General features: G+C 39.4%; 1 protein-coding gene across 1 annotated transcript in view; it reads left to right on the forward strand.

Annotated features, from left to right (window-relative positions):
* The first annotated feature begins 3874 nt into the window (after positions 1–3874).
* The window catches only part of GRXCR1 (glutaredoxin and cysteine rich domain containing 1), a 72488-nt gene continuing 61918 nt past the window's right edge, over positions 3875–14444 (forward strand). Inside the window, exon 1 of the mRNA XM_090035858.1 lies at positions 3875–4419. Coding sequence (XP_089891984.1) covers positions 3913–4419 — 507 coding nt within the window. The 5' untranslated portion in view covers positions 3875–3912. The remainder of the gene's footprint in view (positions 4420–14444) is intronic.

Here is a 14444-nt window from a genome sequence, read left to right on the forward strand (position 1 = left end):
TCTTTTTCTCACAAGTATATAACAGAACCTGTGTCCTTTTTCTGTTGAGCATCAGCTGCCTCTTGCTGATCTCCCGTGGCCATGTAAAATAAAGCGCTTCTGTTAGTCAAACAGTGATGCAGTCGTGATTTCCACATCAGTATTTACTTACCTTACTCCTGACAACCAAAGCATTCAAGTTTTTCATTTTCATAACCTCTCATTCATCAATAGTATTCTCCAATGAAATGTTGAGTTGTTGCACAGTGGAATTATCTTATAATATTATAATAAAGTATTCATACTCAGTTAATACACAGTTTAGAGCTTAATTTAAATTAGAAGACGATGCCTGCATTTACTGGATGTTGCATTAACACTTTTTATTAGATGGTCCAAGTCAGCCTTTAATCACAGAAAAAGCTTAGCCTTGCAGGACTTTGCCACTGAGTCCAATTGGCATGAGATCAAGTCCATAATAAAGAAAGCACGTTATCTTCTAGAGGAGAAAAATATTAATTTGTTGTGTAAAATAAACCATGCAGGGAATCAAAACTTGGAACACATTCAAAAGTCCTTGCAAAACAGTTGAATTTTACTGTTGAAACTGAAGAAAGAAAACTAGTAGAATAATTACTGTACTATAAAATATTATTCATTTTAAGTAATGTTAATAATGAATTGTGCTGGCTCTCATAGGTCATGTGGGTAAGTAGCAATTTTGTAATCTGTGATTCAGCCTATGGAGAGACATTTTTTATCAAATGTATGATATACATATTTGATAAAAGTACAATTTGATAAGATATTTTGCTTTCTAAAGGATTAAATCTTTTTACTTCTGTAATTAATTATTTTAGAGCATTTCTTCTCTGAAAAATAATAGTTGATTATTATTCACATCACATTTTATTATTCAAATTACATCTTTTCAGGAGAAAAATGTTTGACAGCTACACACTGTTATGAAATATCATTACCCTTTAGATTAGAGAAGAAGAGAAGATGTAATCCTAAACCACATCCAGATGTGTGCAGCCATGCCACATACTGCACATTCAGCTATTCTCTTCACTGCAAGGAAGCAGTGTGGGGGGGTTTCTGAAAAAGAACCCACACAAATAAAAAAGTGGAGTGGGGCACATGGGGGCAGTGCACACCACTCAAAACTGGAACCTGGCTGGCAGGAGCTATGATCTGGTTGCCCGCCAGGCTCTGAGCAGCATGATTGGCACTGCTGCAGCCCCAGGAGGCCCCCAGGACCCTAGGTAAGACTGCTGGAGCCAGCCCAGTACTGGCCCTCGCCTCCCCTACCCCACCTGGGGCAACTTGCTATGTGCCAGAGGGCATGTGACACAGGCCTTCCCCAGGGACAATTAGCAGAGGCACAAGATGTCCCACTGCTAATTGCCCCCGAGGAACCAAATGTCCATGCTTGTGTGGATGTGGCCCTAGAGTCTAGATTCCTGATTCTTCTCTATCCTACATAGTATTTATACTACTACCAGGGCACATCTGCACGTGCAATTATACTGCCTGAATAAAAAGTGGAGCTTATTGCTCTGGACTTAATTGCTCTGGGGTGCGCCTTCTGAACATGTGCCCAAGAGCAATTGATGCTAAAGTAATATGCTCTGCAGTTCATTCAGGCATAGCATGTGAAGCCAGGGTGGAGAATCCCTGCCTGGCAGGGGACCCTGGGGGTCTGGTTTATGTGACCAATAACAGCTCAACAACATGACCTGAAGTTTCTGTATCAAGCCATGAATACTAGAGTGAACCATTCACTATCATTCTATATAGTAGAAAATGTGCAATTTCTTCAAATGTAAACTGCTCCAAACAAATATGTTTACACTGGCTGCCCATGACTTTTATTCTTGCAGCTATTAATACACTGCCCAGAAACCTGCTGCTTGAATTTAGTACTGACAGGTCACTAATAGGCCTGTGTGAGTAGGCAGCTATTTGATTTGGATTAAGATCCAGCCTCTTAGGATGCCAGCAATCCGATCCAGAGCTCCAGATCGAGTCCTGCTTCAATCCGGCTTCAGAGCTGCCTTGGAGATCTGGCCATAGAGTATAATGGGGAATCAACCAAATATCTATAACTTTGTTGCTTGAGGTGCACTTTCCCCCAAACCCCTGCACTTATCTCCTTGAAACTTGGCAGGCTTTGTGACCTAAGCAGGAGCCACCATCCCTGCAGTTTTCAGCCCGCTGCACCTTAACACACACAGTGTTATCTATGTCACAAGTTTTGCCTGTCAGCAGCTTCAGGAGCAGCTCCCCCCAAACCCCTGCACCTATCACCTTGAAACTTGGCAGGCTTCATGGCCTCAGCAGGGGTAACCACCCCTGCAGTTTTCACCCCCCCACCTCTCCCTATGGTGTAACACATACACATGACATGAGTTTTGCTTTCAAGAAGTTGGAGTGCAGTTCCCCCCGAACCTCTGCACCAATCTTCTTGAGACTTGGCAGGCTTCATGCTCTCAGCAGAGGCTACCTCCCCTGCAAGTGTCATCCAGTTTAGACAAAAAACAACAACGTTATAGATACTTCATTGATTCCCCATTATACCCCATGGCCAGATCTCTGAGGCAGCTCCGAAGCTTTTCCGAAGAGGTTTGAAAGCTCTGAACCACTTTGGAAAGCTGAAAGAAGCCAGAATTTTGATCCAGACATGCTGCTTCAGTTGCCAAAGCATCCAAAGCTTCTCTGGATCCAAAACATGGTCTGAAGCCTCGCACAGCCCTAGTCACTAATATACCATTTAGCTTTAAAAATCAGTAAAGTCTTAGTTCCAGTTATAGGAGTTACTCCATGTTTAGTCACACTGGTTTCAGAAGTAGAAGCTGGCACTAAATGGTTGTGATCTCTTGTGGTGGATCCAAGCATGTAAAACTCGTTCCTACTCCCTGTTCTTGCCCCATTTTTCTTCATTTGCCTGTTGTTGGCCTGAATTATTTCTTTTCTACCTCTTCTCAAGACACCCTTAACTCAGCCTATCATGATTTATAAAACAGAATAGAAATACAGCTACTGCAAAGTATTACTTATGTCTAAGTTTATTATTTATTTGTTACTTTGTGGGCATGTCTACACAAGATACCGATTGTGCAGTACCTGAAAAATACTGTGCAATAGCACATCACAGCATGGACTACAATATTATTTGACTACTGTGTAGTAGAATCATCTAAAAGATGTTCGCTGGTGCCACTGCGCAGTAACTCCAGTTACTGTGCAGTTTTTTAGCTAATACAAATACTAAATAAATGTGCAGTAATGACTGAACAGTAGCATCTCATATAGATGTGACCCGTGTATCAAAAATGTGTTTATTCACTTTTTCTACCATTGTATGAGCAGGCCACCAACACCAAATATACACATTTAATTCTGCCCTTATTTGTAAACTCCATTGATTTTCCACTGAATTGCATGGAAAGCAAATACTGGCTTTTAACCTATTATTGAGAGCTTATCAGTCTGTTTAAAACTATGCATCCATCATTGGCCTCTCTTCAAACCCGGAGCAGAGAAAAACAGAAGTATAATTACAATGGAACTAAACGCCAAAGAAAATTTTTCCTTCCCTTTTGACTCTCTCAAAAAGACCTTTACCTCAAATAAACTCTCATAATTTTATTGTTATTATTTTGTTTTTTACATATTAATTTGATACTAATTTTAGATATTATTTTCTCTTTAAATCAATAATTATTAACACTTCCTTCTTTCCTGCTTTCCTTTTCTTTCTTCCTTGGTGCTAAAAAAACTACACAATGCCTCTTTAATATTTAATTGATGATATCAATTTTCAGGTTTTAGTTTAAAGGTAACCATAGCACAAACACATTCATTATTAACCGGAGAACAGCAGTGTAGGTTCTTGGGAATCCTCTTTCTTTTAGACATTAGTTCAATATGAGTCCTGTTGTCACTGGAAAATCTCTCTGTTGTAAGTGTGACAAACTGGCAAATACAGTGACAACGAAACCAGAACAATGTAAACTGCTGATGTCAATGGGTATGACGATTCTTAAAAATGAGATGAAGACTGAAGTTGAGAGACTGTCAAGGAAAGTCCGCTTTCGAATTGCTTCTTCTTATAGTGGGAGAGTACTAAAGGAGGTGTATGCAGATGGAGAAACTGCAGACTCTTTAGATTCTGAATGTGCCAGTAGCTCGGAGACTGACCAAAACAGCAGACTGAGTGAACTGGATGGACAGCAGAATGGACATTTAGGATCGGAGTGTGATGAAAATGAAAATGAGCAGGATGACTTGCTCATTTTAGCACGAGCAACTAAAGACAAGGGGTTTGGTACAAAACGAGTCAACATTCTAAGCAAAAATGGTACAGTCAGAGGAGTTAAACATAAAGTCAGTGCTGGTCAAGCTCTGTTTGATAATTTGGCAAAAGTGTTTCAGGTAAGTGAAACAGATATGTTTAGTGAGAGAACATTCTCTCTCATTTATTTGTACTAATAGTGACCTACTATTTCTTCCAAAACTCTCTTATTAATTAGTCCTTATGAACAGGATTCATAGAAGCACACCTCTTCACTGCAGATTTCCCTATGTGGTACAGGATCATTGTTTCTCTCAATGCAAGTTGGTTATGCAACCACTCTCTCCATTTTTACTTCCCTTGGGGTTTGCTGACTAAAATGTTTATTCTTTGCCTGGTTCACAAAGACATGGAAGGGAGATATGACTGAAGAATGAATTACCAGCTTAATTATTTGAAGTTTTTGGAATGGAACTATGGGGTTATATTATATATTATCAGGCTTACTGTGTATGTTTTAATGGGTTTACTTTCCTAGCTAGTATCCTCTGTATGTAAATAGTTATACTTACAGATTGCATTGTGTTTAACCTAGTAGTGAATCAAGTAAAACAGAATGGCAGTAATAACCATTCTTACACCCAAAGGTTTTAGAGTCAGAGATCTCTCTAATTAACGTCTGGTCACAAAATTGCCAAATACCTACATGTGAAACAGTTGATTTCTCTCTGAATCCTTAAAACTGAGAACAAAATTCCTCAGAAAAATAAAATCAATTTGCATCTTAAAGTAACCTATATTTCAAACATGAATATTATAAAATACACTATTAACGTTTTTTAATATTAATGTCCAAACTGGGTGCATGTACACATGCAATTAGTATGCAGCAATACACTCTGGTGCTGCTCACGCTGGAGTTTATTTCTTCAAGGCATAGTGTTTACACGTGCACCCAGGACCACTGCACATTGAGATAGGGCAGAGCAGCCCTGAACTGGCAGGGGACTCTGGGGATCAGCCTGCCAGCTGGAGGCTGCTCCACCCCAGTTCAACATGCTGTGGAGGGGCTGGCTGGGGTATGAGGGTGCTACAGTGTGGGGCTAGCCACCACTGTCTTCATGTGCATTTTGGTGCATGTAACTACTCTGCTGTAGGATAGTACTTGTGTTAGGCAGTCCTATCCTACAGAAGAGTTAATTAAGTTACTGCACCCTAAGGTGCATGTGTAGACAGTGGTGCTTTAATGAGAAGCCAATTAGGTCTGCAGTAAAGCGCACATATAGATGCACCCACTGAATTGCAACTTGTAGGCTTTCAAATAGTTTTCTAGATGCAGCTAAAATCCACAATTATTATTAGAATTAATAAGTACTTACTTAGGTAGTCTTGTTTTCAAAATACTTATGTACCTCTGGTGTTTTAAATATTTTTAGTTTCTTAAATTAAATACTCATATCTATGCTAAGTTTTTGTGTCCTCCACTTAGGAATGGCTATAGAAAACCAAACACTCTATTACATAAGTATTTTGAATGCAAGTGTATCTCCTGTATTGTTTCATGTCCTCTTGTTAAATACTGGCTTTCCAAAGGAACAAACACCCTTCAAAGAGGCCGTGCTCAGTCGATGCTAGTGCCATGTAAGCATTCTGTCCCACTTACCTGATGCATGGTGTCATTCTTACTGGTTACGCATGTATTATCTCTTGAAACTACTTTCAGTCACCTTACAAGGGATTCTTCCTAATTAAGTCATGAATCAGGAAATGTTAATTAAGATGTGTTTGTGGCTTTCTCCTCTTTTTTTGGCTCTATATGTTTGTTAATGCTGCTATCCTATGTGAATCAGATCTCCACACTAAGTCACTTCCTCAGCTTCTGTCCTTGTTAAAAAGGACTCACTTAAGCCATGTTATATACATAGAGTTAAAAAACCCCTAAATATCTAAGTTAATGGAACCACCAGAGTGGGTATGTACCTTATTTAGTAATTGTGTGACCTTCATCACTCTTAACTTTCTGTTCCCAAGTTTGAACTATAAACTAAATTCTGTTTCACCAGTTTTATACATGTAATTGACTTCACTTCAGTGAAGTCATTCCTATTATTAGTACAGTAAGAGTCAGGTCCAGCCATTTTAATTATTTCTTTGAGTGGTTTCATAGGTGGGTATGTTGGCAAAGGTGCTAACTTAACAGGGCAATAACCAGATCCGATTTGTACCTGGATAGAAGGATATGCCAAAAAGTGTATCAAACTCTTGGTCTTATGCCCTTTCACTCCACTGACTGATAAGACTGCTGCCAGGAAGAAACTTTTTTTTTTGAAATATTGAAAAAGGTATAGATATAAGCTCTGAGAAACCCATAGTTTGGGGCTTTGGCAAACTGTTTTCTTCAGATTTAAGGCTCAGGACCTAGGGGTGAAAAATTATCTTTGAATATCTTCATCTCAAGTCATAGAGTAAGTTCTGTATTATACCAGACTAAGTCACAATGTGTGAGAATGAAGTGCATAGGTAACCTTTGAGACTGTCCCCGTCTTGTGGAAGATATGATCACCTGTCCCTCTGGGTAGGAGTGGAATAGTATCTGCCCGTCTCTTTAAAAAGAGTATCAGAGGATTTCTATTATCCCATGACCTCGTTCAGGACCTTTTGATTTCAGAGGAAACACTGTGCAGAAGAAACTAGTAATTCTGTGGTCAAACATATGACAGGATAATTATGTGGGTCTCACAAAAAAAGCTTCAACTTCTGATGAAGGGATGCCCGAGAAGATCCAGTGGTAGATAGGCAAAGCTCTCCATAGTTACATGCTTTTTCCCTACTTGAGAACAGCAGTCTGATGTCTCACATTAGTTTAGTTAAACATTTATGGATTGTTTCAGTATCTGTGGGGACAGTCTGTATCTCCTTGCATGTTGACTGAGAACTAGAAGGCCTGATAATATGTTTGATCTTTACCTGATATAGCCATTCAAAATCTGAAAGTCTGTACACAAGCACTGGAAAAGCGCTGGGACAAGATGAAAGTTGACTAATGAAAATGTTATTTGGGATGTCAAATATATGAGCATTCTCTGATCTGTTGTGACCACATTTCAATCCATTATGCCAGTATGTAACAAAAGGTTTGCTAACTAGTAACTGTCACAAATATTTCCTGATGCAGAGGAAAGGGAGGCTTTAAAACAAAGTCATTTTTATAGCAGAGATTCTAGAGATGAACAGGGATTTTCAGTAACTGGAGTTTGGTGAATACTATCTAGTCAATTATTTTGGTCTTTTATTGTACAAAAGATGCTTTTAAGGACAACTGTATCTATCAAAACTCCCACGTATTTTAAAATGCTCCAAGATTTGGGGGTGCTATTATGTTTGAAGATAAAAAAGTGAATCTTGTCTAGTAAAGAACGGTGTGGAACAGAATGGTGTGGTGGGATTTATATTGTGGTCATCGTAAGAATGGATGGCTCTTTTAGGTTGTGAATACATTGAAATTATGGTAGAACACTGCCAAGAAACCAGCCCTGTTGATGACTTAATAGGAAAATGGTTTCCATAGCAACCCCTCCAGACTTCACCTCTAAGCAGCTGGTGCTTAGATTGGAGATTGTCATAGCAACCCCCTCATGATGCTATGTGAGCTTCAATGAGGAAGGGAACAAAGTTGCTATAGCAACACCTTCCAGATTTTTCTTAATGTGAGTTGATGCTTTTAGGATAGCAGGTGACATAGCAATTCCTAGGTCTTTCTTCAGTATATTCTGAAGTCCAAAGGTGAAAAAATTCTAGATTCACTTTGTATCTAGTGTAGAGCACTGGGATGGTAAAAGCTTTGACTCACTTGATGTTTGGGGGCCTCTCCTCCCCTCCAAACCTTCTGTGCTGGAGCAGACAGCACAGCCCAGCCTAGGGCTGGAAAGCATAGTTTCATAGTTTCATAGTTTCTAGGGTCGGAAGGGACCTGAGCAGATCATCTCGTCCGACCCCCTGCCATGGCAGGAAAGAATACTAGGGTCAAATGACCCCAGCATGCTGGGGGACTCTGATTTAACTTAAACCAGGAAGAGGTCTGGGACAAGTTTCATAAACTTGTTTGACCAAAACCAGTTAAGTGTGATACTACATTCAACCAGGTTTATGTTAAACCAGTTTTAGCCATTTTGAAACTGGCTTATGTGCACTGAATTGCTGTTCTGTTAGAGGTTTAAAGCAGTTTCTGATGACTTAAACTGTTTACATGTCTCTAGCCTATATGACTCATACTGGGAAGTCAGAGTAGTTAATGCAGAGTAGCTAAACTGGGCCAATTTTTATCTCTGAAGTAACAGCAGTCAAACAAATTGGATACTCTTAACTATCCAAGGTTAAGAAGGAAGAGGGCTCCCTGTATGCTCCACTGCTGCACCTACTTAGTGGGAGCATCTACATGAGATGCTACTGAGCATTTATTTAGTAGGGGCAGTCCCTGACTTACAACATTTTAAGTTACAACATTTTGCATTTACAACATTTATAAATTGACACTCTGTTTCAACTTTCTGACATCAGTTTTGACCTTACAACGCTTGATCCGATGCAATGCCACACCAGCAAATAAGTTCGCTGTGTCACCCATCTCCCTGGAGAACATCTGTCCAAACGTGCTTGGACACTTCCTTAAAGAAAGCAGATAAGACTCCAGAAAAACTTGTGGCCAAGACTCCTGAGAAGACTCCAGTCTAGAGCCCTTCAAAAAGTCCAACCAGGAGGCTTTCAGAAAGTCCAGCCAATTCACCTCAAAGAAGTCCTTCCAAATAACATGAATGCTATTTACAATATAAATACATTAATGTAGGTATATTACTCATCTATAATTGATCGAGTACAAAATTCTTGGTTACTTTTGGTGAAAATAGGGTATTGGGCCCTGGTTCAGGAACCAGGCCCCCATTTATAACATTGTTTCCTATGGGAAAATTAGTTCTGAGTTATGTTTTGACTTAAGACGCAATTTTCAGAAACCAATTGGGTCGTAAGTCTGAGGACTGCCTGTACTTGTATAATCAATGTGCATAAATAAATAATGTAAATAGTACCATAAATAAATGCGCAGTAACTGAAGATACTGTGAAGTAGTGCAGGTGAATCTTTTAAATGATGTTACTTTGCAGTAGCTTAAAAAAACTACACAGTAGTGTATTAGCACTGTCGGTGCTGTGACGCACTACTGAGCAGTATTATTCAGCTACTGTGCAGTCAGTGTCTCGTGTAGATGTGCCCAGTGTGATGGAAGATACTACCTGCTGGTATTGTCAGAGTAACTTGCTGAAATTTTAGAGCCGTTGGAGTGACAAGCTACATGTAGTAGGAACAGATATATCCAGTAGGTATGTATCTACTTTAACTGTAGTTTTAGGTTGGTGCATTCTTAATATTTGTTTGCATTTCACATTCAATTTTATTTTCCACGCTTCTTAAATATTTGTTACTTAAAAATTATCAGGTTTGAATATACCTAAGATTTCTATAGAAAACTTAAGTGTGACATGGTTTCTCATTTCTATGTAAACACAATGCTCTTTATAACCTCTTTGTGACTTGAACATGCCTTTTGTAGCCAATAGATAATGTTGAACAAAAATGCTCAGATGATTTGAATCATCATTAATTAGCATAGTGTTCGGTTTGCCAGATCAGATTTCTATCCCAAGGTGTGGTGTAATGGAGTCCAGCCAAAGGCTTTGTATGAGACCTTTTTCTCCTCAACACAATTCCAGTGAAGAGCTTTTTCTTTAATTCCAGATTTACACACACTGTTGATCACCCAGTATGTTCTGAAAGGTCACTGTCTGTTAGATTAAGTATATACCTAATTCACCAGCAAGCCTGCTAATGTTCATTGCAGGAAGGTTTGGTTAAGACATATGATTAATGCAGTTGTGGAAGGTACAGTGGAAAGTGATACAGCTGAAGAAACAGAGATAATACACTTGGTCTTCAAGGTATTATCAAATAGAGTATCATGGAGAAAACTAAAAACATCCTATGCTGAAATTCTGGGAGGTAGAAGCAAACATTCAGTGAGATAAAGAGCTTGTTAGAGCTGAAGAACAGTTGCAGACAGTTAAATCAGATAAAAGTTTAGCAATAAATATAGTACTTTCAGACTCATTGCCATCCCAGCCCCAGCCGCAGAGCAGCTCACCACCCAGCTGTGTGCCCTGCCAGCACTGCTGGGGTTGGTCTCCATGGAAACCCTGGCCCTGCATCATCATGGTGCTGCCGCTACTGGGATCTCCATGGAAACCATCTGCAGCAACATGGGCAGCGGCTGCTCGGAAATGGAGTCTGGCCACTGGCTGAATCCACCATTTTGCACACCCTGATCTAGAGGGAAGTAACGTGTAAGACACACCACTGTGTTTCCTATTGACTGCCTTAAGTAGATCCGTGCTAATTGTGCTCACTACTGTGGATCCCACGCTGAAGCGCCTAACTTTTAGGAGCCTAACTTTGGCTGTGGATTCAACTATAGAAACCACGTGCCCCAAAGTTAAGCACTGTGACACCATGCATGACAGCATCTGAGTACCTTTGCAGACTCAGAGCTTACTCTAAAATGATCTCAGCAGGGCTTTCAGATCCTTAATTATAATCTAAAATATATTCTCTTCCTTTAATTTGGCTTTATTAATAATTCAAAACCACTATCACAATAGATGACTTTGTCTCCCCCAAATCAGCTTTTCCACTTCCCAGAATCTTACCTTCTTGGATTTTCTCTCTCAGAGGGAGACTCCAACTTTTCTTTTATCCATGGTGGAGATAACAAGAACCATTGGCCAGTATTAATCATTAACCAGCAGTAACAGACTTGTATCTTTTTGCAGTACTCTATGACCTGAGTTTAATTACGTGACTCAACAGAACAAATTATGTGTTTTTACTGCAGTCTTTCTGAAGTAACCTTACAACTAGGACCCACTGAAAGATAACAGAACAAAGCAACTCCTGACATACCTTTCTCATTGTGGAGGAAACAGGAGTTTGCCTTGTCGTAGTGAACAAATTCTTGCTCCTTCCCTTTTAGTTGTACAACAGGCTGCTTATTGGGTGCTTGGATGCTGTCTTTCCTCTCTACATGGGCTGCATTCCTGTGGCACTGCATGAGCTTCACTGCATGAGGTGTAAAACATTTGAATTTGAAAGGTGAAAAATAAATGCAAAAATTACTTACAATTATAAATAGCAATTATAAATATTTTCTTAGGGAGCTGAAGTCAGTTGTGATTATTTAGCAGTACTGGATGTGTGGAAAATAAAAAGTGTTGCACCTGAATTTTTAAGACTTGCATAGCAGGTATTTTATACTTATGTCTGTAAATGTAACCAACTTCTGGCTGCCTTGGGCTTCACAGTCATCACATGGTGCAGCTACCAGTACAATGATAATGGGGGCCAAACTCAGCTTCTGCTATTCCAAATGCACAGGTTCCTGCCAATTGAAATAAAAGATAATTTCACTTAGCTGTTTAGCAGGATATGGCTCATAACACCAATAGCTCTGATCCCATCTAGCAGAAGGCAATGGCACTAATATACATTAGCCATTTATTTACACTCTTTACAATACTTAAGTAATAGTATTAGTGAACCTGCACTAAGGCTTACAAGTATTGACTAAAGAATTCATGCAGTGCTGGTGCTGTACTATGACAATAGGAAAAAAATCTGATAGAGAATTTTAGTAGCTCATCATAAGCCACTGACATTTCAGTCAGTCATATGCTACTAACATGACCAGCATATGGGAGTAGTTTCTTCTTTCTTCTAAGGACAGAAGTAACAAAGGAGTGATTTTTTTTCAGATGAAATTCAGAACGAGAAATAGCTAGACTGTCTAAATAGGTCTACCTGCAGCAGTACTGGCATTTGTCTGCTGGTCTTGGCAGTTTATACTGCATACAACACCAACACAAAATGCATGAATTACAGCTTTAAAAGAAGATTATAGGTGACATAGGTAAATATATAAAAGACATACCGTACAGTCGCATCTTACACGGGGGTTATGTTCCGAAGTCAGCGCATATAGTTAAAATCACATATAGTTGAAATCGCTGGGCTTTGGCGCTGAGCAGCGGCAGGGCCCAGACAGCAGGTGTGTGCAGGCAGTACCACGCAGCGCCACACTGTGCGCTGTGCCCTGCCCGGCACCCAGCAGCCAGCCCCAGCAGCTGAGTGTGTATAGCTGAATTTGCGTAACTTAAATATGTGTAAGATGCGACCATACTGTAGAGCTATTCTTTTTGGATGTGCTAGGCACAGAGCTTCTACCTACACTCTGGAGGATTCTGAGTAAGCCCCTACTTTAAATGCAGCTCAGTGTTTCAAAATGTGGGTAATTTGAAGGCAGAAATATAGGTATATGTCTGTTGTGTTCTTTACTGCCTTGTCCCACATGCTTCGGCATCTGTTACTCAGTGATGAGGGTGTTGGAGTACAAATCATCATCAACATTCACAATTAAAGCTGGGCCTTGCTTTATATGTAAAAACTGGGATATTAGCTACTTTCTGCAGGTGTTTAAAAAAAAAAAAAGGGTTAAGGAAAAACAATTTCTCCCAATTCAAGCCGTCTGTACTGTGTATTTGCTAGATGCAGGAATCAAATACAGCAGGAGCATGATTTTTCGTAGCTTAAAACAATCCAAATCAACAAAACTGGTCACAGAAGACTTGCTGGAGCCAGTGAGGTATAGACTCATTTCACACATGACAAGAAGGATGACAGAAAAGCCATCTGTATAGCTAGTGTGAGCTGTGGAAAGCATTTTAAAAGCCATAGTGCCAACTTTGCTTTGGAATTATCTCCAGAGACATCATCCATCAATATTGTCAGAGGAGTACTTCTGCCATACTTCAGAAATGCTACACACAAGTTTTGCAAAGAGGCATAGAAAAGTTTGTTCTCAGCTGATATTTACATCCATGTATAGAATCATACAGTATGATAACACTCATTCCCCCCTCAAAAAAATCACTAGATATCACTCACTGTGGGGCCTATCACAGAACTTTTCCCAATCAGATTACCCCTTGCATACTTAGCTTGATGACAAGTGGATCTAATGATTTTCAAAAATATCCACAGAAAGACTGAAGAAATGCCAGAAGCCAGCTGGATATAAGTACTTTACAAAAACTTGTTTCCACAGTGCACATAGTGGAGAAAACGGTCAGAGCCCCAAGAAGGTTCAACACCTGCACCTAAAGCCATAAAAGAAAATCTGTCCCAGGTGCAGCTAAGTGATGAAGTCCTTTTGCTTTCCATGAATTTCATCTTTAAATATAAGAGGCATCTGTGAAGTTTTCTGATACCAGCCAGATGTAGGATATCACAAAATGACAGAATTGGTGGAATAATGACAGCTTTAAATACTGCTGCAACAACTTTCTCTACTAATCACAAACCTTTATCTGCTTTGTGGAAGCCTCCCTTTCAGCTGTTGGTTAGTGCTTTCATTCGGACCGCGCATCTTTTTGTCAGGGTGATGATTTTCGCCCATGTTCTGAAATCTTCTGGGTACTTAGCACTTTTATAAATCAGTCTATTTATTTAGGGGTTTAAATATAGAAATATATATTTATGCCTTTTCATTTGACAGTTTGATGGGTAGGAGAACATATTTACAGTTAGTATTTGCAACTAAATACAGGTATTCTTTCTGCAATTGAAACACCTTGCTGTGTACCTGTAAGTGATTATGAAGTAACCTTGAACTGTGTGGAGATACCATATACTTAGCTTTTCTAAAAATTCTTTCTTGAAGCCATAATTGGCAAGAGATATAAACACAGGTAAGTCCAACTATGTTTAGAAAGATTTCTAGCCAGTATTCTATTCTGTTCATATCATATACTTCAGCGGAGGTGCTTTCAGGTTACTTATTTACATACCTACATATAGATTTAGGTGCCTAATTTTAGCACCATTGAAAATCTAGTTAATCAATGCACCTGTTTATCTTACGTGCTTCTATAACACCCATAAATATCAACATTCCTACTAAAATTCTTCCGAATATTTTCCTTCAAGGATATTTGTCTCCCTACCATCATGGGGTAAACTCATGTTTTTTTCCATGTTGATTGTTTCCTCTCACATATGTCTATTG

The sequence above is a fragment of the Crocodylus siamensis genome, chromosome 2, assembly GCF_052110815.1.
Source record: "Crocodylus siamensis isolate JL-2025a chromosome 2, ASM5211081v1, whole genome shotgun sequence".
NCBI classification, from domain to species: domain Eukaryota; kingdom Metazoa; phylum Chordata; order Crocodylia; family Crocodylidae; genus Crocodylus; species Crocodylus siamensis.